This window comes from Pleurodeles waltl, chromosome 7 (genome assembly GCF_031143425.1).
Source record: "Pleurodeles waltl isolate 20211129_DDA chromosome 7, aPleWal1.hap1.20221129, whole genome shotgun sequence".
Lineage (NCBI taxonomy): Eukaryota > Metazoa > Chordata > Amphibia > Caudata > Salamandridae > Pleurodeles > Pleurodeles waltl.
Window position 1 is genome coordinate 216,445,466 of NC_090446.1, and position 26,657 is coordinate 216,472,122.

The 26,657-nt window shown below is 43.3% G+C and overlaps 1 protein-coding gene across 2 annotated transcripts; it reads right to left on the minus strand.

Moving 5' to 3' along the window:
- LOC138303978 (phosphoenolpyruvate carboxykinase, cytosolic [GTP]) lies at nt 1-26,619 on the minus strand. Of its 2 annotated transcripts, XM_069243589.1 has the most exons (10): nt 26,504-26,616; nt 21,785-22,008; nt 21,204-21,385; nt 19,087-19,290; nt 18,805-18,992; nt 16,194-16,356; nt 15,424-15,648; nt 15,170-15,301; nt 8,733-8,828; nt 3-4,669 (listed from the first exon to the last, which is right to left on the minus strand). In XM_069243589.1, the coding sequence occupies exons 2-10, from the start codon at nt 22,006-22,008 to the stop codon at nt 4,215-4,217; spliced, it is 1,869 nt and encodes a 622-aa protein (XP_069099690.1). In that variant the 5' UTR covers nt 26,504-26,616; the 3' UTR covers nt 3-4,214. The 2 variants fall into 2 exon arrangements, with proteins under 2 accessions (XP_069099691.1, XP_069099690.1); XM_069243590.1 differs by lacking the exon at nt 21,785-22,008 and having other exon boundaries at nt 1-4,669; nt 26,504-26,619.
- Nucleotides 26,620-26,657: the final 38 nt, after the last annotated feature.

The following is a 26,657-nucleotide window of genomic DNA, read 5'->3' on the forward strand; positions in this document are numbered from 1 at the left end:
TAAAAAAGTATAAATATGGGCCTTAGTGAGTCTCCTCACCACATTCTGCACGGGGAGCCCATTATTTTGCTTTATGCCACTGGGGTGAGTATACTATATGGCAGTTGGGGAGAAACGAGAACGTGTCTTTTGAGAGTAATGCAAAGAGCCATGAAACTCTCTAGAGCTGCTAAGTTTGCCGATCAAGCTTTGATATTGGTGAAAAGACCTTGCAGTGCAATGGAAAAGGAGCAGGTCTCCACCGTTAGCCACATGGACAGGCAAGCTTATGAGGGGGACAGAGGAAGAACCAACTGTTCTCACTGCCTTGAGTAAAGGAGGTAGGTGGGTGGACCTCGAAAATCACAGAGTGGGATACGTTCCTATTATAGATTGTTAAGTACCGCACCACGTGACCGTGAAAGAAAGTGTTACAAGACCTGGCTGGGACTGATGGGGGGCGGCTGTGGTTCTGGGTTGGTGGCTGCACAAGGATTACTTTCAGGAAGGGGACAGGCTGTGAGAATGGAGACTGATTACCTGAGGTGATTATTAGGTTATAGGACCGGTGCAGGGACATTTAAGGATTTTCGAGGCCTGGGGACAAAATTATTTTGGGGCCCCTGTTCAGAACAACTTTAAATATATGATCCAATTTCAGCTTTTCCATGCCCTCTTTCGCCAGCTTGCTGACCGTGCACAGACACACTCGCCCATATTGTAAATGTGTTTACATCTGATATTCAGTGATAGTTATCTGTGTTTTCAATATTGTAACATAGTTGCAGCTCACTAATATTAAAGCAAATAATCTCTGTGGCACTTTTCTCGTTTGTGAGGTCTGGCTTTGCTCTAAAATACACTTTTTTATTGATTTTGCTTGAAACATGACAACATGTCTCTGAAAAATGTCTGTAAAAGACACCCACATTAAAAATAAATTAAAAAAATGGTATTTTAAACAATTTGTTTTGGAATTGTTAATGGTCATCAGGGAAAGAAAAAACTGTTTCAATTAGTAAATCCATCAGCAACTGCCACACTTTTGAATTTGTCTTTGCTGTCTTAAAATGTTGGGAAAATAACTTCACAGGATTGTTTTTTAAGGCTGAAACACGTTTAACTGTTTGTAGCCTCTCTTTCTCATACCGTATTAATGGCAGACGCAACAATAACACCCTAGTTTTAATCTGACATCAAAGATAACTGCTTTTAAAAGAAAAGAATCATTTTTTAAGCTTCCTAGCCGTTCCAGGTCGGTATGCACTCATTTAATCCGTCACTTCCTGCGTTGGTGCAGCAAAACCATTTTGTTCAGTCTGGCAACTGCTGGTGGGCTGCGGGAGGGGTGGGAGCTGTTCATGGTCCTGAAGTCAGAACGGGAGATTTGAAGGTTAGGCGTTCATGGTGATATCAGAAGTGGTGATTCTGGAGGAGGGCAGGAGAGTAACACTAACAGTAATGAGCGAAATTATGTAAAAGCTGCATATCAGGAAGGGGACAGAAGACTGAATAATGAAGATTAAATTGGGCGGGAGAAGGAATATTGATAGGAAACCCGAAAGTGGAGCAGGTAGGGGTGAGGCCTGTGGGGTGTCAGAGGTCAGGGTGAGGCCTGTGGGGTGTCAGAAGTCAGGCATAATGTTATGTCAGCCAATAGCATTCAGGGAAAGGGAGGCCAACCAGAGTGGATCTAGAGAACTCTCTAGCCTGCGGGAGTCGGACTGGTGGCACTGCGCACCGTAGATACTGCACTACTGAAGCATGTGTGGTTGCTTAATTTATTGATTGGAGGCTGGGAGAGTTTCAAGGCTGCAGATTTACCCAGTTGTTTAATCCTTGCTTCAAAGCAAGACGAGATGTCTCATCTACTGATAGCTTTAGCTAGTCCATTGAGGGCCTATTGTATCTTATAATCACTAATTCATCAACTGCAGCATAATCTGCAGATTTTAACAAAAGACATTGTTTCTAGCTCAAAGGGTTCAAAAGTAAAAAAAAAAAAAAAAATGCAACAACACGTGCTGCGGAGCAGTGGAAAGCCCTTTGCAAAGCTGGATTGTTCACCTTTCTTTTTCTAAAAGCTATATTAGTGTGTTAAATTGGTAAACATGAGTTGCAACCAATGCTCATACAGTGTTACCAAGCTTAAAAAATGATGAAGTAATATTATTACAAAACTTGCTGCATTATGGAGCATAATTTGGCTTTTCTTGCCACATTATTTACTCGCCCTGAAACATAATTTGACCCCCGTGAGAAACACATTTTACTGCATTATTTTGCCCTTTTTACACATTTTAACACTGCCTGAGCAAAGATTACATCTCATTAGTAACAGTTTAGCACTCAAATAAAAGCAATAGGCAATTGAAAGATGACTAGTCAATTTCTGCAAAGGAACTTTCACTTCACAGCAACACATCACGATGCTTTTAGTAAGTTTTGATCCTTTTGAGCTAGAAACATATTTTTTTGTGGTAAACCGTTCATCAGATGTTGGTTTCTGTGGCAAATCTATACTTCTTCGGAAAACAGCACTGCTGCAGAATCACGTACGGTAATTCCAGTGGTACTGGCTAAAGTCATTGTATCCAACATATCCACAGTAGGCTTTTGGCCCGCTCCTTGCTCATAATTGAATGGCTTTTTTATCTATCTTATTTCATTTCTTCTGATTCAGTGGCTTTCCTCCTTATCCTTGTGTTTATTCCACAAAGCCATACTTATGCAGCAGATGCCACAGACGCAGAATCACATAATTCCAGTGGCCCTGGCTGTAGTGGTCTGTTATTAATCTATTGAATCAAAGTATATTTCTAGTAGGCTTTGGGTCTGCATCCTGCTCTTGATTCTATGCTTTTCTTAGGTAACTAAATTCCTTTTTCTTGATTGGATGACTTGTCTCCCTATTCTTGTGTTTGTCCCAGCGAAGGATTACTTCGGCCTCACCGTGTTTTGAATGGGTGAGTTGTAGCTTTCCACTTCTCATGCCAGGATCTTGCATTGTAGCACATGAGCGACTATTCTCTCTTCTTCTGTACTTCCATCTCCCTTACTGCTCCATCTGCTGAATTACAGAGGGTAGAGTCCATCTTTTAATAGTTTTGAAACTATTCTAAGATGCCCATTCCAAGATTTCTACGTAATCTGTCCGTATGCCTTCTCTGCATCAGTCAGCGTCAACGCTTGGTAACACGTGGTGTGAACTAGAACATTTTATTTGAAAATGTTTGGAAAACCCTTATTTTTAAACAACAATAATAAAGACATATTTTATCCTTTTTATATTGATTTTTGAGGGCTAACTCTTTTAGCCCAGATATGTTTGGTGAATGGGGACGTGAACAATAAAAAGCGAGTGTTTGGAATATGGTTGAAAATATACCTACATAAGTTGAACTTTGCAGGCTTTCCCCCTCGACAAGTTGTTGTTAAGCAGTGGGAATATATTCAAATGTTTGTTCAGAATATAATTTATTAATTACAATAGCACAGTGATGAAAAAACAATTGGAATTAATACAAATATGTTCTAGAACAAATATTGATATAGTTAAATTGTCTTGGACATAATATATATGAATCTAGACGTAGTCCTATATATATATATATATATATATATATATATATATATATATATATATATTTAAATTAATCTTCGCCTGTTTCTTTAATCTTTTATTGCCCATTCCCTTGTTAAGGTACAGTTTCAGCCACCGTCTTGCAACCGTGCAGCTATCGCTCCATTCATTGAGTTTCACCGATTCTTGCATTGTTATTAAAATCCATATGTTTTGACAGTTGTTATGTATTATATCACAACAGTTGATAAGGATGTGAGCTTGCTGTGCTTGCATTCCATCTGTTTCTTTTACACACATCCTCTTCCTAGTCTCCCTTCGTTGAAGTGGAGCTTTTATAAAATTGAACCTTACTCAGGAAGTCAAAAAACAACTAAATAGCAACCACCGATCCAACTGCATAGCAACCTCTGTCATATGCCAATATGTTTTTGTAACTATACATTCATAATAAACATTGCTGATACAGTGCTGATATAGGCATTTCAGAGGCTCTTCCTAACTGCTGCAGTCATTGTATGAACTATCGATGTGACTTTACTATATAGTAGTCATCACAACTGGCCTTTGCCTGCAGCTCAGTGGTCGAGGTTTCTCACTTATTGTTCAATTCTGTTCACCAAGTGATTCACAAATCACTCTGAGCTGCAGTTCACAGCTGTTTAATTCTATTTTCCAGCTCAAGAAGCTCCCGCTCTATTTCATATGGAAGGTCTGTGTTAACTTGTTCATCAAAGTATTTTTTGATGTCTTCCACCTCCTCTTCCCAGAATTCCTTGGACAGGTGAAAAAGCTCGGTCATGTCAATGTCAACTAATCCTTTTAAGTTAAAGTCTGTGGCAGTAGGCACATACCCGATGGCTGTACGCTCAGCGCACCCCTCGCCATTGATCCTTCTGAACATCCACTCCAGAACACGGGAGTTCTCACCATAGCCTGGCCAGAGGAAGTTGCCCTGTGCATCTCTGCGGAACCAATTGACGTGGAAGATCTTGGGAAGTTTGGCAGCGGGGAAGTGCTCCATGCTTAGCCAGTGGGCCAGGTAGCGGCCGAAGTTGTAGCCGAAGAAAGGTCTCATGGCAAAAGGATCGTGCATGATGACTTTGCCTGAAATTCAATGAGTACAGAATTACATGTAAATGTTGCTAATTCTTTTTAGAGGAGAGCACTGACATTTGCAAACTAAGGCCATTATTTATACTTTTTTAGCGCCGCATTTGCGTCTTTTTTGATGCAAAATCGGGGCAAACTTACAAAGTACAATTGTATTTTGTACTTTTGTGCCGCTTTTGCAGTAAAAAAAATGACGCAAATGCTGCGCTAAAAAAGTATAAATATGGGCCTTATTTTAAAAAAGTTTTGTTAGTCAGAGTAAGGTATTTTTGAAGACATAGGGTTTTGAAATGATGGTGTTCCTCTTTGGTACAATCCCTCGAAGGCTGAAAGAGACTAGGTACTTTGGGCTAGATGTAACAAAAAATGGATTTGCGACTCGAAAATTGCGAGTCTGAGTGAATCGCAATTTGCGAGTCACAAACCCATATGCAGGATGGTGTCCCCGACACCATCTGCGAATCGCAAGGGGGTCGCAAAGACCCACCTCATTAATATTAATGAGGTGAGTCGCAATTTGCGACCCCCTTGCGATTCGCAGCACTCACAGGGATGGTGGCCTGCTGGAGACAGCAGACCACCATGTCTGTGACTGCTTTTTAATAAAGCAGTTTTTTTTTTTTTGTATTGCAGCCCGTTTTCCTTAAAGGAAAATGAGTTGCAATACACTCAAGAAAATGAAACGTTTTTGTTTCATTTTTTCCGAGCAGGCAGCGGTCCATAGGACCACTGCCTGCCTGGAAATTTTTTTTTCAGAGCTAATCACAAAGGGGAAGGTGTCCCATGGGGACCCCTTCCCTTTTGCGAATGGGTTAGCACCCATTTGAAATGGGTGCTAACTGCGAATTGCTTTGCGACCGCGGTCACAAAGCAATTCTACATCGCGATGCGAAGCGCAAATAGGAAGGGGAACACCTCTTCCTATTTGCGAGTCGCATTCCCATTTTGCTAGTCGGTAACCAGGTTACCGACTCGCAAAATGGGAATGAGCATCGTGATGCTCATTTTGCATGGCGCAAACAGCAAAATTCGCTGTTTGCACCATGCAAAACGCTTTGTACATCTGGCCCCATGTGTCAGAAATGGGGTCTCTAGTTGGCAGGGGTATACACCCTTGTCCAAGCAGGGACCATAATCTAAGCCAGGGTAAGTTACACACAATCCAAATTATCTTGTGCCCACCCTCTGGTAGCTTGGCACTGAGCAGTCAGGCTTAACTTAGAAGGCAATGTGTAAAGTATTTGTGCAATTAATCAGACAGTAACACAGTGAAAAAACCACCAAAATACACCACACAGGTTTAATAATATATATGATACTTATCTGGTTAAATTAAGGTCAAAGCGATAAAGATCCAATAAGCACAAGTTGAGACATCTCTTTTGCAGGGTTTAAAAAGAGTCTTAAATCTTAGAAATCAACACTTGTCTCTTATTTACACAAAGTACCTGGTTTGCGGTAAAAATAACACGCACGGAGACCGGAGAGGAGGAGAAAATGTGTGGAAAAATAGGGTGTGCATCGGATTTTCCGATGCGGCACAACGATGCATTGTTTCTTTCCACGCTGCAAGGGGCTTTGTGGCGTTTTCCAGCACGCAGTCTTGGTTCCTCAATGCAATGCGGGGATCTTTTTTTAATGCCCAGGGACGATGCAGGGAAATCCTCAGCGTGCAGGAAGAAGTTACAGGCATTGCGTCACCCGATATGGCGATGCATCAAATTTTCTGTCACACGGCAGGCGCTACGTCGATTTTCCACTCAGGGAATCAGTTGCATTGATCCGGTTCGGCTGTGCATTGAATTTCTGGTTGCAAGGTAGGCGCTGCATTGAATCTTCACTCGAGAAGTCGGGCTGCATCGTTCCGGCTTGGCTGTGCAGCAATTTCTCAGTCGCAAAATGGCTGTGTGTTGTTTCCAGCAGGCTGTGTGTCAATTTTCGGCACACAAGGAGTTTCCTGAAGAGATTAAGGCCCTCATTCCAACCCTGGCGGTCATAGACCGCCAGGGTGGCTGATGACGGAAGCACCGCCAACAGGCTGGCGGTGCTTCAATCATCATTCCGACCGCGGCGGTACAGCCGCGGTCGCCCAGCCGGGTCTGGCGGTTTCCCGCCGGATTAACCCCGGCTGGGAGAATCCTCCATGGCGGCGCTGCAAGCAGCGTCGCCATGGGGATTCTGACCCCCTTCCCGCCAGCCTGTTTCTGGCGGTTTTCACCGCCAGGAACAGGATGGCGGGAACGGGTGTCCTGGGGCCCCTGGGGGCCCCTGCACTGCCCATGCCACTGGCATGGGCAGTGCAGGGGCCCCCTAACAGGGCCCCAAGAAGCTTTTCACTGTCTGCTTAGCAGACAGTGAAAAGCGCGACGGGTGCAACTGCACCCGTCGCACACCTGCAACACCGCCGGCTCCATTCGGAGCCGGCTTCAGTGTTGCAGGCCTCTTTCCCGCTGGGCCGGCGAGCGCTATATTGGCTAGCGCCTGCCGGCCCAGCAGGAAAGTCAGGATGGCCCCAGCGGTCTTTTGACCGCGGGCGGCCAAATGGCGGTTCCCTCCAGGCGGGATGCGACCGCCGCCCGCCTGGGTTGGAATGACCCCCAAAGTCTTTTTGGCCCTGAGACTTCAAAAAACATGAGGCAAGCTCAATCCAAGCCCTTGGACAGCACTTCGCAGCAAAGTCAGAGAGCAGCACGGCACAGCAGGGCAGCAGTCCTTCTCAGCAAAGCAGTACCAGCTGAGTCCTTTGGGCAGCCAGGCAGTTCCTCTTGACAGGTTGCAGTTTCAGGTCCAGAAGTGTCTGAGTTGATAGGGTCAGGGACCCAGTTTATATACCCAAAAATGCATTTGAAGTGGGGGAGACTTCAAAGAGTGATTCTGAAGTGCACAAGTTCCCCTTTCAGTACAGGTCTGTCTGCCAGGGTCCCAGTAGGGGGTTTGGCAGTCCATTATGCGAGGGTAGGTCACTAGCCATTGAAATGTAAGTGTCAAGCCCTCCACCCTTCAAGCCCAGGAAGACCCATTCAGTATGAAGATGAGTACAGGCTGAGTGTCCTGTGTTTGTGGCTGTCTGGGTGGAATGCACAAAAAAGCTGTCAATCAGCGTAGCCCAGACATTGATTGGAGACAGGCTGTAAGGCACAGATGGATTTTAAGTGCAGAGGAATGCGCACTTTCTAAAAGTGGCATTTCTAAAATAGTAATATAAAATCCAACCTCACCAATAAGCAGGATTTTCTATTACCATTCCGGCCATACTAAATATGACCCTGTTACCCCCTTATGATCAGAATCTACCACTCAAACAGTATATGAGGGTAGTCCTAATGCTACCCTATAAAAGTAGCAGGCTTCACAATAGTGGAAAACAAATTCAGGCGTTTTCCACTACCACGACATATACAACACATGTGTACATGTCCTGCCTTTTACCTACATAGCACCCTGCTTGTGGGTTACCTAGGGGTGAATTATATGTTGAAAAGGGGGAGTTTATGGCTTGGCTAGTACTTTTAAATGCCAAGTCAAAGTGGCAGTGAAACTACACACACAGGCCTTGCAAAGCAGGCCTAAGACATGGTTAAGGGGCTACTTATGTGGATGGCACAACCAGTGCTGCAGGGCCACTAATAGCATTCAAGTTACAGGCCCTGGGAACATGTAATGCACTTTACTTGAGATTTACAAGTAAATCAAATAGGCTAATTGGGAATTAACCAATGTTACCATGTTTAAGGGAGAGAGCATTTGCATTTTAGCACCAGTTAACAGTGGTAAAGGGTGCAGAGTCCTAAAACCAGAAAAAAACAGTGTCAAAAAAGTGGAGGGAGTGGAGAGAGGCGGGTGGGGGATGACCACCCTAAGACTGTCAGGTCTAACACTTTGTCTGAAGGTTTGTGATTTTGTCAGGGGTGCGGCTTGGAGTCTTATTTTCAAGTATAAAAAAAACTATTTTTCAAAAATCACCTTGATTGCTTGAACGCTGGTGTAGATTCAGCCAGAGTGTGGCAAAGGAGACCTTGCAAGACATTTAATAGCACAACACTAAAGTTTGACTCACCTTTGTGCTCTGCGGCCGCTGTGGACTCAGATCTCATGGCTGCCCCTACAAACACCCCATGCGCCCAGGTTAGAGCTTCATACACCAGAGGAACACCTGAAGACCAGAGGAGAAAACATTTAGAATGGACCATAACTGCTACACTTGACATGGAGACCATGAACATTTCAACCAATAAGTGATAGATACAAAAAACAACTTTATTTTAACCTCTCAACCAGGAATTTATTGTGAAATTAAAACAATCATGCCACACATGCGGCTTGTTGGTACAGTGAAGGGCTAATAAATCCCTCTCCTTTATCTGCCATTATGCCAATAAAATAGCTTCAAGGCACAATGATTGATCAAAATTCTTTTTTTTCAATGTGGCTCTATTAGTTTATGTCATAGCAACCAAATAAGTATACATTGTCTTTGCAACACATCTTTCAGCAATTATATACATTCAGGCATAAGTTTGAAGCATAAATTACAATCTCGCAGACAGCATAGGTAATAACAGCAGGGTTATTGCTACCAATGAGGATATACAATACCAGTAATAATGGACGCAATGTGTGGCCACATATCTGTGATTAATGCGGACATATTCTCAAACAAAACATGTAAAAATAAAACTGTGGAGTGTGGTGTGTGTTCCCAGCCTAGTACCCAGCTGATGACAAGCGATGCAAGGGCTGGGGGTGGGGTAGAGGGCAGGGAGTGTTGGCACATGTTCTCAGTCCACAGGTCTTTATCAGTGTGAATCCGAGGTAGGGTGGAAGGGAGTCTGTGTCGTCAGTGTGGGCATTGATAGACATTCCCGGCGAGAGAAGGAAATGCCCACATTACAGATGTCCCTGCTGTGTGGGCAACATGGCATCTTTCAAGATGTTCTATAGTCAGATTTGGTCTCTACCTTCTCTAAATAATGTTGCCAGTGAGGTGGTCCGATCGGGGTCAAGCCACAGAGTGTAAGAGAAAGCGGAAGGTTAGTTCAGCGTGGGAATTATGTCCTTGCCCTTGTAAGTGTTCTGCCCATATTGCCATCCATCAGATCCCTGCTAATGTAATACACTCAGACACCTAAGTATTTAAAAGAGTCTCATGTCCAGAGAAGTGGGGTTTGTGGGAGTACTCTCCACTGTTCCTCAGTCAAAGCCGTAAGGGGGACGAAACTGGATTAATCCCAATTCACCGGAAGACCTGACACATCCACAAACTGTTGTAAAAGCGTCACTAAGCCAGGGAGAATGGTGGCATTGTTCCATAAGTATACCAGGGTATTGTCAGCATATAGGGAGACTATGTGCCAGTGGCTATCTAGTCTGAGTTCCCAGCCCACTTCCCTTGCTCGGAGTGCACAAGCTAGCGGTTCCACGGCCAATGCAAATATTATGGGGAATAATAGGCATCCCTGGCAGGTGCCATGCTCAATGTTAAATGTGCCAGAGATAGTGTTTACGGTTCTAATCCTGGCAAGAGGTGTTTAGTATAACAAATCAATCCATTTAAGAAATCGGGGGCCTATACCCATTCTCTTGAGGACTTCCTTCAGATACTCCCACCCCAGGGTGTCGAACGCCTCTTCTATGTCCAGCAGTGCGATCCAAGGTTTCTTGCCCATGGACTGTGCCGACTCCATTATAATGAATGGACAGCGGAGGTTCAAGAAGGTATTACTACCAGCTATGAACCTGTTCTGATCAGGTTGAATTACATGTTTAACAATAGGGATCAACCGATTAACCAGCATCCGGCCAAGAATCTTATAGACCGAATATAATAAGGAAAGGGGACAGTAAGAGCCCATCAATAAGGTGTCCCTTTCAGGCATGGACAGGACAATCAGTACCGCTTTCCGCAGGAAGTATACCCGCAGAGTAGGCAGAGTTAAAGACTTTCAGCAAGCGTTGTGTTAATGTGGCCTAAAAAGCGGAATAGAATTCTACTGGCCAACCATCCACCCCAGAGGTCTTGCTGCACACCATTGGTTTTATTGCGTCTGTGATGTTGGTGTCTGTCAGGGGTGCCTCAAGGCTTGCACAATGCTTCCCCTGCAGTTGCGGCAGACATATGTCATTTAAGAATAATCAAAGAATAATCAAATTTGGGCTGTATTGACTGATTTCTGGACTACGTACAACTTGGTATACTATGAGCAGAAAGTGTAATTGATGGTGTCTGGGGTTGTGGATCATACCAGCCTCGCTTTGAATAGCCGTGATAGGGACCCGAGGAGTGGCAGAATGGAGGAGCCAGGCCAGCAACCTGCCGGCTTTGTCACTCTATGCACGTTTTCTGGTCACATAGTCATTAAAATCAAATTTGTAGAATTGCTTTAGGGTCATTTTGTGGGCGAGGCATACCCACGCCAAGGGGCGGCTGCTATCCTGTCATCCGGTAGCATTCGCTTGTATCATCAGATGTCCGGTTCCAGGGAATGAAGATCCCTGTGCAGTATCCAATTTAACACCATAAATCATCTTGATGGCATGCCCGTGGAGCACCACCTTAAACGGGTTGCACTCCCAGCAGGCATCAGAGGCCGTGCCTTCATTCTCATTAAAATATGTTGTAATGTGCTCTGAGAGAGCGGCACGGCAAGCCCCATCACACAAGGCCTAAACAGAGTGCTTCCATGTGGGGATTCAGGGCTGCCTCTGGCGTCATGACAGTTGGATTTGCAATGGCAGTGGTCAGAGGAGGTGTGCCCTAGGTATTCAGTGTAAGTGACTTTTTCCAGTGCCTGTCAGACTGCAGTAAAACATATTGATTCTGGTGTGTAAGTCATGGAGTCCAGAGTAATAGGACTATTCCGGAATTTAGGGTGTAAGCTGCGCCAGTCGTCTAGTACTTGTACGTGGGAAGCCCAGTGACTCAGGTGATGGTTAAGCACTTCAGAATAAGCACGAGGCAGTGGCACCTGGGAAACTGCCTGGTGCTTATTCTGAAGCACTTAACACAGTTATAACCTCCACCCCAGTAGCTGGGCACCTGCACATAATGTAGCAGGGCAGTGGTGAGGGATTGCAAGAAAAGGGCCTGATTAGTGTTGGGGGCGTACAGGGAGACTAGTAACACGGGAGCCATCTAAGGTTCTCTCTAGGACTATATACCTTCCTTCCTGGTCTATTGTTGTGTGTAGCATCCCAGCAGAATCCTAGGGCTTTCCCATTTGAGGGCATCCCTAGCGTAAGGAGATTAGGTGGTCCCTACCAATGTACTACACCTTTGTAGCTGTACCCTCTCCCTGAGGGCCTGATCCTTCATAGGGCCAACCAGGTGGTATTTGTTGCAGGATCTGCTGCGACTCTGCAATTCCCACTCCACGAAGGGAGTGGATGGTTTCCCCGGTGAAGCTGTGATGCCCTTTTGTTCCAGCCAAGACCATGCATCCTCTGGGTTGGCACAGATGGCACTGTCTCCCTGCATGATCCAGAGTATTGCAGATAACTGGAGGGCATATTTGATGTTACAATCATGGAGGCATAATTTCACGGCCATGAAGAAGGACCTCTGTTGTTGCACTTCTAGGCTGTACTTCAGGAAAATATTAACTTGAGAGTTATCCACTTTCCACGGCCCTGTGGCATGGGTGACCTGCAGGATATGGTCCTTTCCTTGTAGTTGAATAGGTAGGTGACCACCAGACGTGGAGGAGCTCCTGGTGTGGGGGGGAGGAGAGGTGGCCGCTCGGCACTTTGTGGGCGTGCTCGACAGAGAAGAAAGTAGAGCGCTTTCACTGCAGGATGGATGTTGAGAACTAGTCTTGGTGTTAAAGCTCTATGCTGGGACCCTGTGCTCATTCCGGGAGGCCCACTATCTGTACATTGTTGAGCAAAGATCTGCCTTCCTGGTCATCAGTGCATCATCGAAGATATACCACTTCATCCTGCAGGGTCTTAGTGTGTGCGCTAGCTTCAGTGATCAATGGGCCAAGGGATGCGAGAGTAGATTCTGTGGGTTCGACACACTTTTTCAGGTTCTTCTAATCCTTCCTTATGAGGCCCATACCAATCTACAGAGAGTTGATTTTTGGTTCTAGCGTGGTTTTGAAGTCCAGAACGGCAGTGAGGATCTCATTGAGTCTATGCTAGTGGACTGCTAAAGTGGTCCCCAACGACTTATGCAGAATGGATAGTCATTTTCCCTCAGTGCTGCCTCCCTGGGCACTAGACACCACTGCCTTAATTCTGTCTGGCTTGGGATGGACCATGGAGGTAGTGCGTCACTGCAATAGACAATGCCATGTGTGGGTTTCTGGAGTAATCTATACATCGAGCACTATGGGTCAATAGTTGTGTGCAGACCAAGGTGCGTTACAGCTCACAAGTCTTAGGAGCAGCTAGTTTCCTCTTAATGGCACACAGGTGACATACTCCCCCCCCGGACTCCACCACTATGTTCCAGAATGATGTGGTATCTAGGTAGTGCCACAAGCGAGTGGGAGGCGACTGCACAGTAACAGTGCATATTGACCTCCTAGTCGCTGGCCCAAGACTTGGGGCCTGGGTGCATGAAGCATAAGAAGATTTCCCCACATGACACTACTGAGACCTTGGTGTTCACACCTTAGGCATCCCCATTACTAGAGTTCTCTCAGTTAATCAGGGGTCAAGGTGGCCAGTGTAGTACTTCAGTTCAGGGGTGGGGGAGGAAGAGCCCACAGAGGGGGGGGGGGGGGATCATGACGCAGGAGGGGTACCAGTCTGCATTGGTAAGGGAGGAGAGGGGCCCAGAGCTGAGATACAGAGCCCCTCCCAATGGTCACTCAAGCGAACCAGGATCAGCCGGAGGACAGTGTATTCCTCTGTTGCAGCAGACCAGATGGGAGATAATGCAACAATGGTGCCTCCGATGCCGCATGGCCACACTGGATCCTGAGCAGCCGAAGTGGTCAGGCATGGCAGCAGCCATGTCACTTCTGCCTCACTTGGCTCGCCCACAGCGTCGGTGCGGTGGGGGGTGGAGTCCCAACCGTTATGTTGCGGTCCTGGGTCCCTGCATCACGGTCCAGTCAGGCCTTCACCTCTGCACCATGAGTCGCAGACTGTATCTCCTGGCTGCCAAGTCATCGCAGGCCAGGAAAGCGTAACAGGTAGAGCACCTCTTTGTTGCTCTTCACAGGGGGTATCAGGAACCTTGTAGGTAGCTAGGGAGGCAGCAGCAATATCACAGGAAACTTTATCGAGCAGCGGAGGACAGCAGGGCTCCCTTTTAAGCGGCTTGCGTGGTTGCCATCTTAAGGTGAAGAGGTGTAGGCGGCACAAAGAGTCAACCATATTTGACAGGTTCTTATAGATGGGCTGCTAGAACTAAGTGATTCAGTAGTTTTTTTTCACATAATGATGGATTTGCCCTATTTGCCACAGAATCTTTGTATCTGCTGTATAATTGCTAGATTTGAGTAACTTTTGTTTCATTTGAGCAAGAAATTTGTTGGGGTGTGGAAGGTACTTCACCTTTCAGTTACATTTCGCTGTATTTTGATGTTATACTAGTACTAATGAGATGAAACCTCTGCCAGACAGTGCTTAAAACGTGTAAAATTGACAAAATAATTAACTGCTACTATCACAAAAGTTGCCACATTATGCCACATAATTTTCATTTCCTTTCCACATAATTCAGTCTTTCCTTGCAACGTAATTCCAGAGGCCCCACTTACATGTTTTTTTCAAAATCAACTAAATTGCCTATTATTTCAGGCACAGCTTCCTATTATTTCAGGTACAGCTGACTTTATTCAGTGTAAATTCCCCAAATGTACACACATTACCCAAGTTCAAAAGAGGCATTTTGAGGGAGGGCAGAGTGGGCTACAATTTGATATCCAAATTTGGGTTTATTGGGGCGATTTTGAAAATCTCCCTGTGACAAAGACGTCAAAACGGTATGTGGTTTATTACTGGATACTTCAAAAGAATGCTTGTGAGCATAGCCCTTAGACATCTGTGTTTTATGCCCACCCAGTGACTAAATAAAATAAACAGTCTCTTTCAAGCATCTTAAATAAAATACGCAAAAGACAAATTTGTTTTAGGCTGTAGTGCTGCGAAGGAAAGCAAGGTATTTTATCGGCAGTATGTTGGCACCAGTGGTGTAACTCAAAATGATGGGGCCTCTCTGCAGAATGTGTTGAGGACCCCCTGAGTATCCCATATCTCATAGATGTACATTTGCCTTGGGCCTAATTGGGGCCCCGGAGGATTTGGGGACAACTTGAAGAGGTAGGCCCCCCTGCACATTAGTGGCTGCAGGGGCCTGTCTCACTCCTGGTTGGTGCCCTCCATTTTTTATAATGCAAATGTTTCCACATATGTATTTTATGATGCCATGAACAGTGGTTAGACAGTGGTGAAATAATGACTATCTACTTGTTACCAACTGTATGCGACCTTGCACAGAAAGAGGCCAGTTTTATCTTTAAAAAGGCTATTCAAAGTAGTTACCTTTAGGTCTGCGTCCTCCAAAAATGATGCCCTCAATGGGAACACCTTCCGGTGATTCCCATGCCGGATCAATGATGGGGCACTGGCTGGCAGGAGTGCAAAACCGGGAGTTGGGATGGGCACAGGGCTCATCTGCAGTGGGTGAAAAGGCAACAGTAGATATGAGATCCACCGAACAAGTCTACAAGCTTTCCCAAAAATGGATCAAAGTAAGAGATTTCTACTTTCAGAATTGACTGTCCGCTCCTTCTTACCGCTGTCTGGCATCCATTCCTTGTTCTTCCATGATGTCAGAGTTACACCAGGTTCTAGGATATCTCCGATGCCCTCCCAGTAGATTCCTCCATCACTGGTCTCCCCAACATTGGTGAAGATTGTGTTTTTCTCAATGGTCTTCATTGCGTTGGGGTTTGTCTTGACAGACGTTCCAGGAGCAACCCCAAAAAATCCATTCTCTGGATTAATAGCTCTGAGGTTACCTGCAACAAAGCAAAGTTATCTATTAGTAAGAAACTAAAGACTTGCCTTCATGTAGTGCTTCTCATACGCCCCTATTACAAACTGCCTGGAACGGGGTGCCTTGGGATACTGCTCTAGTTAATTACATTTTTTTCTGTATCTCTGGGTCTCAAATTACCAAAACTTCAATTACTAGATTTGTTAATCTGGAGCTGAGCTTTTGGTCAGTGGAACTGGTGGAGAAGATTCTGGGGTTGCAGCCCCGCCCTGCCCACACTTCTCATTCAGCCTGTGGCAGGGTGACAAGTGCCTTCACAGCTCTTTCCTCCACTTCTGGCCCTCCTCCCACCTCCACCACCCACGCCACAGGCCAAAAGCAACCCCCTGCATTGTAAGCTGATGGAGACTTAGGCAAGTATATTTCCCTAGCTGGAATTGGTTATTCCTGTCTGGCTATCCTAGCACCCAATCGTAGGGACTCCCTTTCTACAAGTGGGAGCTTGCAATGCGGATCTTAAAGCATAAAAATAAAGCAGCCAAAATTCCTTAAACATGAGCAAGTTACCTTGTTCGTCAAACTTCATCCAGGCAATATCATCTCCCACACACTCAATTTTCCACCCTGGCAGGGTTGGGTTCATCATGGCTAAGTTGGTTTTCCCACAGGCACTGGGGAAGGCAGCTGCAAAATATTTCTTCTCACCTTCTGGGTTTGTGAGCCCCAATATCTGTGAATGAAAAACAGATGTTTGCTAACTGTGGGCTGTCCAGTCTATTATCACACCAACTAGAGAACACAAATTACTGTTCACCCTACAATAATGGCACAGATTGGCTGTATTCTCCTATCTGCTTACTAGAAACGAGATACAAGATATTGCACTGTTTTCCACTGGTCCAGCATGGCACTAAACATGTTTGAGTCAGTTCCAGCTGTTTGGAACCTTTTGGAGAAGGTTGTATATGAATCTCTGTTGAGGAATGCTGCAGACACATTTTGATGCATACAATTTAAGGGCAAGTTTTACAGAGGTTTCACGCCTTTTCTCCGGGTCCTGGGACAATCAATGAGTACTGCACAGCACCTGTAGTGGGTACCATCATTCACCACGTGTGTTCCAGGGACTTTTTACATTCATTTGGATATCAATGTTACTCACGTTGTACACTGGTTTCTCTAAGTCATGACGTACTCCAGAAGACAGTAGAAGTTTTGAAATGCAAACACTGCATGACATAAGCACTTATACTGAATACATTCTTCAAGGTCTGCTTGTGGATAGTGCTTTCATCAAATGTGCATGTTTTTTTTATATACTGAAAAGTGTATACAGTGCTTTATGTACTGGAACAGAATACATTTGGAAACAAACCCAATCTCATTTATAGTACTAGCAAGGGTAGGTTCTACAAAACAAATAACATGAGAATCTTTGACCAATCTTTTCCTGTGGAAAATATTTAAGTATGCCCATATCCAAATGTCTTTGGGATCTTCCGGTTGTGGTCCGTGATTACAGTGATCATTCAATGGAGCATAGGTGTAACCCTCAATATTTTCTTATCAGTTTTTTATCATTGTTGGGTGCAGGCTGATGCATCTCTGTGGGAGTGAGCCCAGATGGATAAGGAACTGAAAACTAGTGCCAAAAAGTAAGAAGCCCAAAACGTAGTACACATAACGATCACAAGTTCCTACCAACTCTAAAGTTGACACTTTCAGGATGCTACAAACTAGCTCCCAAATTGATAACATACATGAAGTCCTGGGTTACCAGGGATCCAGGTGGCAGTGTCCTGTCAATTGCCAGAGTTATGGAGAGACATGTTACAAACCAGTCTGGTCTGAGAATAAACGCTGAATGCAGAAAGCCTCATCCAAACAACGTTGCATGAAGAGGGTAAACCCTTCCAAAACCCAGTAGGGACCCAGCAGCACTGGGTCCTAAAGAACCCTGGCTATGGTTGGCATGGATTATAAACATCTGGCTAAAACACTTGCGATTCGCTTAGCACCTCGGGGCCCCACACTGGTTCTCCCAGACCAGAATAGAATTGTACAAGCATGCAGCACATCGTTGAGCCTCCGGCACTTATTCCGTGTCATGAAATATTCCACACAGGCCTGACCTACTGCTGGATGCCTGGTACTCGACCCTGAAAAGGCCTTTGATTGACTGGAATGGCCCTTTTTATTTCGAGTCCTTGGCTGCTATGGCTTTGCCCTCCCCCCCCTTTCTGCGACTAGTACAGCTGTTATATACCCAAACGTTTAACAGAGTCAAAGCTGGCTCTGCCATATCTCGACCGATCCCAATAGGTAGGGAAACCCGTCAGGGCTGTCCCCTTTCTCCCCTACTCTTCTCATTGGCATACGAACCTCTAGCAGCGGAGATCTGCAGTCATGGGGTGAGTTGGGGCATCCTGTTGTGTGACGGGCTCCATGTGGTGTCCTTATACACACATTTCGTTTTCTTATGCCTTTCACTTGGAATTTGGGTTTTGAACCACAAACAATTGTGGTTCCTGTTTCTGAGCTATGTTAAATGTACAAATCATTTACAATAACTGCAATAATAATAATATCTTAGAACTGTCACCATGTCTGCAATTGTATTCAACATGTCCACATGATTTATGTAGGTTTTCGACTCTATATCCAGGTCCACTGGAATTATGCAGCAGGAGAGGAACAAATTATTCAGAAGTGTTGACTACATTGCGTGGCAAGAAAAGCCCAATTATGAAGCATAGGGCGGCACATTTTGTGTTAGTATTACTTCATTATTTTGCCATTTTTTGCACATGAAAACACTGGGCAAATGGTTCACCTCAGTACCAGGTTAACAACAAAATACAGCAATAAGCAACTGAAATGTGACCTGTCAACTTTTGAGAAGGGACTTCTACTGCACGGGAACATATTGCCTCGTTTTTAGTAACTTTTGAATCTGTTTGAGCCAGAAACAACACTTGATTATGCTGCAGATGACGGATGATGTGGAAAATCCTTAAAAATGTGGAAAATACAGCTGCAGAATTGTACATTTTCAGTGGCCCTGAATATCACATGTTGCTTATAAGATGATATAAAAGCAACACAAATGTTGTATGTTTTAGTGTTTGGAGCCCATTGTAAACTGTAAGATCGTCTTGTAGATATAAGCATATCCTACCAGCATGTGTTCGGCCAGCCATCCCTCCTCCTTGGCAATTCTGCTGGCGATCCTCAGTGCAAAGCACTTTTTCCCCAACAAGGAGTTGCCACCGTAGCCGCTGCCGAAGGACACGATCTCTCGGCGTTCAGGTATGTGCGCAATAAGTGTCAGGTCGGGGTTACATAGCCAATTGTTCACCAAGGGATCTGCGACATAGAGTAGGTGCAACATTGTTATGAGCTTTGAACAGATGAAGGGAATGAGTAAGAGAAACTTCCATATAACCTGTTGTTAACCTACTTTGCAGTGGCAAGGGGCATCCAACTGAATGGAGGCATTTCACAAACTCGCCACTGCCCAAGGCTGTCAAGACGTCAGTACCCATCCGGGTCATGATCCTCATGCTGGCCAGGACGTAGGGTGAATCTGTCAACTCAATCCCAATCTTAGACAGGGGTGACCCAATGGGACCCATACTGAAGGGCACGACGTACATGGTGCGACCTATGAAACAAGACAGGTTTCATGTGAAGGAAACGTGCCAGAGATGCCATTATCTACCACAGAGATAACACTGTGTTTATTCACACCAACTACAACCCCTATCTTCAATATTAACACTCATGACATGTGGAGGGGAGTCTTTTATAAACGGGAGAAATCTGGGTGCATTTTGAAATGTGTAAGCAATCACAGTTCATCTCATCAATGACATAGAGATGTCACTTAAAAGGTAAACAATTGGCCTAGATAAGAGATGAAAACTGTAAGAGATTTTTATGAATTTATATATTTTTTGTGCACCGTTAAAAATGTGCAGAATGCAGTTTCAGATTCAATTTTACATGTATATACCGATGTAGTGCCATTGCTTTTGGAACAAATTGTCTATGATGTATAGCAGTGTGTTTTCTGATGTATGGTAAATAGGCCACATTATTTTTGCAGACACCATCTTCTCCAAGATGGAAGTCAATCTCTGCCACGCATCGTGCAATCTCTGCAGCATGCAGATACTGCTGCATTAAGTCAAACTGAAATATAGTGGTTTATTTCCACTGTTTCTGGTATACTGCTCCCGATTAACTTTTCACTGTCCCTATGATTTGAAACACTCACATAATCTTTCCTTTATTTGACTGTTCTCTATTAATTCACATGATGCATTATTGTTCATGTGTCTAGTTATGTTCTGGCAACTCCCGACGACTTTAACATAGAGTGATGTATAGTTATTCATGTTGTGGTTAGTGCTTAGGTGTTAAGACAATGTAACTTTTATTTTTCATGTTCTCTGATTTGCTGATCAAATGATACATTTGCTCACACTAGAGTGAGTCCATGGTCACTGTAATTTCATACACGAAAATAATGCATACAATACACTGATCTAGGGGATGAGCGAGGGCTTTCCTGGATGCTACTAGGGATGCTGTCCATTTTATTTCTGATTTTGCTGTCTATTTGAGCCACTGAATGATTTATAATTTGTACATTCCATTTATACCTTCATATTTGAGAACATTCATGGCAAAGACACTACACCGCTTTATTCTTTAATTTTGCTATAAAAATCTTTTAAGTTTTCATTGATCTCGAACTAAATTATTGAGTGGGCTAAATCATTTATTTCATTTATTGTAGTTGTGATTTTGTATGCTTTGGGAGGTGCCTTGACTAGTGGACACATTACCTCATGAAATTGGCTTTTTATCACCATTTCCTATCCAATGAAATGTGGGTACTCTGATTCAGATAAAGTTTGGGATGTCTCAAATGCTGAGGTGCCATTATGCTCCCGCAAATCAAAATCAATAGTTTTGAACCAACACAATTTTCTCTATTCCTTAGCGGACCGGTTTTGTTAATTATCAATTTGTAACTGTCAACATATTGCTATGATGATCCATCTACCCATCCACCTTTCTGTTTAAGAAGATGCAGGGTCATTGTCCTGCTGTTCAGTGTAGAATATGTGTGCCATCTGCTTATTGGCTAACATGATTTACTGTCAACATCTTCTCCACTCAGCAGACCAATAGGCTTAACTATTAATTTGGCTATGTATAGATTGGTCATTTGGCAGATGTATTAACAAATCAACTTCACATAGTCAAAGTATGTCATAAACATCAGCTTGGTTGTTCCCTACATGAGGCATTATTTATGCGAGCATTAACAATATCTGCATTTACCCTGTAATAAATAATTCAAATAGCAATTCCAATCAACATGGAGATTCTTACCCTACAATGCCATCCCTATATTTTCAATGTACCTCTAGGATAAAATTATTAAACACTGTTATGCAATGTATTCAACATATTTTTGACATGTTAAAAACCTTGTGCATCAAATATTTTGTGCCTTCATCTCCTTTGTGGCTTTTCAAAATTATGTTGTCTATAAACTCTCACCTTTCATGCATCCTGGAAACCTGGCCTTAAACGCCTTATCGAAGTCATCCTCGGACATCCAGCGCCCCAGCTGACTGATTCCGGACTTGGAGATGGGCACAGTGTCCCTCTGCTCTTGAGTAACAATTACCGTTTTGCTCTCAATTCGTGCTACATCCCTGGGGTCAGTAAGAGCCAGCCAGCTATAGAAAGTGAGAACAGACTGCATCAGTACCCATAGACAAATACCATGGGACTTCAAACCGCAAGTTACTTTTGGCCAGCAACATGAGAGATAAGTGTACCCTGGAGGGTGACTGATCGTCTTTGAAAATACCTTTTCAAGAAAATTAAAAGATTGTGAATTGGGGCAACTATTGAGTTATGTCTACCAACCAGTACAATCTGTTCGGATAAATCTGATATCTCTCATCCTTATCTAAATCCCATCATAACACCAGACTATTACATTGATTACTACTCAATCTCTAGGTTGCATGAGTCAAACTGTGAGAGGACAGAGATCCGGAAGATCTGGTTGTGAAATAAAAAAGTGTTCATAGAATACAGATCCCCTCTAGGAGACGAAGTCCTTCACTCACCAGTTTTCATACTTGGTCAGTCTCTTGACCATGCCACTCTCCTCCATGAGTTCCAGGATCCTTTTGTTTTCCTCCTCAGACCCGTCACAGATGTGGATGCTCTCGGGCTGGCACACCTTCGCGTTGCCCACCACAAAGGCTCTCACATCTGGGCTCAAGCTGTTCAGTTCCCCCTGGACCATTTTGCTGGTGAGCTTTAGCTCATTCTGCAGCAGGGGCGCCATCTTAGGAGAGACCAGAGAGTGAACAACCAAATGAATTAGCTGACTGAATAGAAGCTGATAAAGAAGATTTCAGATACTACATAAATTCAGTATCAATGGCGTTAAAAGTCTGAATCCTTCTTCAAAAAAGACTCCCATTATAGCTTACTCTAAGGATGGGGCGACATTTTCTTTACATAATGTCATATAGCCTATTCATAGCTAAAGAATGATGAAAAAGCAGACGATGATTCTACCAGGGGGGTTACCAACAAGGAGTTCTTAATTTGTAAGAGAATAAGGGCCATATGTACGAACACATTTTCCCATAGACACAGAATGGGTAAAACCCTTTGCTACATCTGGCCCTAAGTGACTGAGCTCAAAGAAGCCTGTGGCCTGGGTCTGGAAGCCCGGATGCTAAAAAGCAACGCTCTAGAGTTCTGATTCCACCCCTCGCTTCTTTAATCTACCATCTCAATCTTGAATGCCTTTTCATTGCTGCTTTCTCCTTTTGTCACAGTTCCTCTGTCTTTCTTTTTCCCGTTCCTTCCCCCTTTTTGTTGATCTCCCTCTTGTTCTGCTGAAGCTCTTTGAAGTAAAATAAGTGCTGGTCCGTTAAAATAAGTGCTGGTGGCCCCACCTTCAAATACTTGCTCATATTAAGCACTGCCAGTAAGAGTTTCATAGGGATGGTATTCATGAAGTCGGAGATTTGACTGTATCCTCTGTTATGACACCAACATCAAGCCTGAGGCCTCCAAAGCTGATGTTGGGGTTGTGGTGTTTGGGGGAGAGGTTACAGCTTTATCAGTTGGGTTTTACTGCAATGTTCAGCAATTTAGGATACTTTACCACCTTACCCTTTTCCATCTTAAGTCTAGACCTATGCATAGTTTTCATTTCACAGCTATAATCCCACAAAGTTACCAAATTTAATATAACTTGCAAAGTGTGAAATTTTAGACATCTCATGTAATAAAAAATATACATTATTTTTGCTCAAGGAAGACTGCTTAGAGCAGAGAAGTACTCTCTTAGAGGCATTTTCTGATTAAAAAAAACACTCTCCTGCACTACGCCTTCACCTAGAAAAGACACAGGAGATACCATGCAAACATTTGCGTAATTTTGCGTAATTTCACAAAATCTTCTTGATATTTCACAAAATGTTTAGGGGAAAATTACACACAGGACTACTAATTAATACCCGAACAGCTGAATTTTGTTTTCTGCCAGTGTGAGGCTTGAGCATTCCTGCCTTAATTCTGATCCCAAAAGGGATAACCTTCACTTCTTGCAAAGTAGTACTGACAAGATTTGTTAGCATTAGTTACAGCTTAAGCTATCAGTGCCCCCTCCTCTGCTATGGACTACCTGACCGTCGAGAGGTATCATCACCATCTCTAAGTTTCTCTTTGTAATCTGCTGTCCAGCACAACTTTACAACTAAGGCCATTATTTCAAGTGGGCTGGTAACTGGTGCCTTGAGACCCTATGGGTGATTAGCCGCACTTTACAAATCAATGATTGATTGTGCAATATTTAGCACACCAGATAAAATGTGACTCTGCTGAGTAGGTATTTATCAGGTGCAATTAACACTCCCGATTAAGATTTTTAAGAGAATACGGTTGATTTTGATGGTGCATTTTCTGGTATATACCAGCCATTTTCCCACAACTAAACCTCAGCTCTTTTGACATGTCAGAATTAACCTCAATGTATAATTGCAGTAAGTTTGTTAACAGTAGTTACTGCATGTATCACAATTATCAGGGTCGAATAGGATGAAGGCCTTAATGTTTTCATGCATGCAGCATCTCACACATATTTGAAAGAATGTGCTGTGTGCTGCTGTTGGCTACATCAAGGGGGCCTTAATTACTCCTGTGTGCTCTGCCAATGTCTACTCATGCTGGTCAGTGATGATTGAACTCTACTGAGAATGACAGATTGTGAACATCCCTCGTTGTCTCGTCTCTTGACGGCTTTAACAAATCAAACACGTTGTGTAGACCACTGTTCTGCATGCTTCCTCTATCCCCTGGTCCACACTAGCCCTCGTGGCATGGTGTGACATTCCAGGTGAAAGTTGGGATGCAGGCATCAATAGAAAAGAGATGCGGACTATTTGTTAAATTGTCAGATGTAAAAGCAATGATATGTGATTTAGTGAACTAGTCACTAGAGCTGCTGCCTTTTAAACTTGGAGAGCTGGGTTTGAAAGTCTAAATAACAGCTTAGACGCAACATACTGTGGTTTTTGGCAAATCACTGAACCCCCTGTGCATAAAAAGGAAAGAAAACGTGCAATGTAGTCTGGTGCTGTTGTAAAGCCCTCTAATGTCCTTGGGCCAAGTTCAAGTTATAAAAAACTGTAACAAATAAAGAGATCAATATTCTAAATCTAAATCCCATTTTACCAAATTTGTGACAATATACAAATTGTTGCTGTCCTTTGCTCTTTAATTACTTCATCTATACATCTTTGAAGTGAGTGTAAACTGGCCACCTCTCATATTGATCACAAAATAGATATTTAACTGGGCATTTAAGCATAACTGACTATGGTGTCACATAAATTAACATATTAAAAAGTTGCAGGTAAACTTAAAATCAAAGATCACATGAATGCACTGAGGGTGACGATGATGGTTCAAGTTATCGAACATCTACGCATTTTGACACTAATCATCTGATCCAGTAACAAAAGCAACCAGAGTGACATTATATTTAATCAATTGTATTATGGTAACAGTGCTATCATTAGGGTTCTTCGATTGGACCAGGTATTGCTTGAGATTGGGGTCTTCTGAAATCATAAGAGTACAAAGAACCCAAACATGAGTTGTCAGTAGAGGGATGTGAAACACAGTGGGATTTGCAAACCGTGTTTCTCCAAATCAGTTATGCAGGTGATGTCAACGAAACTGTTTTATGGAAGCTGAACCGTAGATAAAATAATTGCATTGGCAAAGTAGAATAGGGTTGAAAGTGGGTGAGGTGGTCTGTTGCCTCATCTGTAAAGTTCTTCAGTGAGATTAATGAAACTGATTAAATTCATGGATTTGTCAGATAAAATGGTGTCCAGAAGACTTGCATTGTTTTACCAGATAACACTTTGTCCGGGATACCTGCACTGTGCACAGAAAGTTCAGAATTCCGATGCAAACTGCTAGAGGAATCCTTAAATTGATGGCCCTACGAACTGGTGGACATCGGTAAAGGTACACTAGACCATGAGCCCTAGTTGGAGCAGACAGTTTGATGTACCATTGTTTTCTTTCCTGCATCATCATAGAAAGCCTGGCAGACTGAACAGCAAAAAATGAAAATTAAGGCTTACACCCAGGGAGAAAACTCCCAGGTGTCAGCATTGTTTATATTTATTTTACATAAACAAACTCCTGGTTTGGAAGTTTGTTTTCATAAAACCGAAACATTCGCTGAGTGGCCGCATGAAACATGGTGGCTACTCAGCAAAGTTTTCTGCCTTCGGAGAAGCTCCTTTAAAGGCAATGAGATCTTCACCAGTCCATCAGAGATCTCTTATTATGGTGGGCAGTAGTCCACAAGGGTGACAGACAACTGGATGTAGATGTGTAAAACACTGGTCGCAAATTATGACCAGTATTTTTGTAGTCATTGTTGTGTTTTGTGAACCGACCTATGTACTAATGGTCCAGTTTGCAAAATACCAATTTGACCTACCTCATTAATGCTAATGGAGAATTTCACATATTGTGACCCACCATGATTAACTGCCATCACAGGGACGTTGGCTGCTGGTGTCATCAGACCACCACGTGTGTGATTGCCTTTAAGTGAAACATTTTTTTTTTTGATGCATCCCGTCTTCCTTAAAGAAAAACTGAATTTGTTTTAAAAAATGAAAAGTTTAACAAACTTTTTTTACTTTTAAAAATCTTTCTGTCAACATTCATGCTAGGGGTATCCCTTTCGGACCCCCTTCCGTATGTATTGCAGTAGAAAGTAAAATATTAATGTTTTGCGACCGGATTTTTGTAGCAAAACATTATTTCATCCAATTATCAATCACTATTTTGGAGGAACGACTAAACATGCTCTTCCTAAACACCCATTCAGTATGTAGTCTTAAACAAAAATTGTGATTCGGTAACAGTGCATACAAAAAGGTAATTTTGTGGTCGCAAATAGCCTGCTTTTACATATTGGACCAGTTGCGACCACAAAACGGCATTAGATGTCTAGCCCTAAGTCTGGAGTTTCAACTTAAAGACAAATGAGAGACATATAGAAAGGTGAATTACAGTAGTGCAAAGCATCTTAGGTTAGAAATGACATTGCTAGAAAATATTAGGAAGCATGTGATAAATTATTCCATTTCTCAACCAATCTTTCGTAATAGAAAAAACATAAGTCTTATAGTGAAGAAACTGGAGCACAAATTACACAGCTGGAAAAAAAAAGCCTAATTAAATGTCATTTGAAATAGGTCATTTATTTATTTTAATTTAGGTAGTTTACTTACATTTTCTTTGAATGCAGCTGAAAGACTAAGGCAGTTGTAAAACGGTTTCGTCTCTTTAAGTTCCTCGAATACTCTCAGGAGTTTTCCTAGATTCGTGGCGTCTTCTCTTGCTCTTGAAGTCTTGTTGATTTACTGCTCTTCAGTGGCTTTAAAT

Coding starts and splice junctions, on each gene's coding strand:
- LOC138303978 (XM_069243589.1), bottom strand. CDS start 22,008: ATGGCGCCCCTGCTGCAGAATGAGCTAAAGCTCACCAGCAAAATGGTC. Junction 16,357..18,804: donor GGCTGGCCGAACACATGCTG/GTAGGATATGCT, acceptor TTTCATTCACAG/ATATTGGGGCTCACAAACCC. Junction 15,302..15,423: donor GGAATGGATGCCAGACAGCG/GTAAGAAGGAGC, acceptor CACCCACTGCAG/ATGAGCCCTGTGCCCATCCC.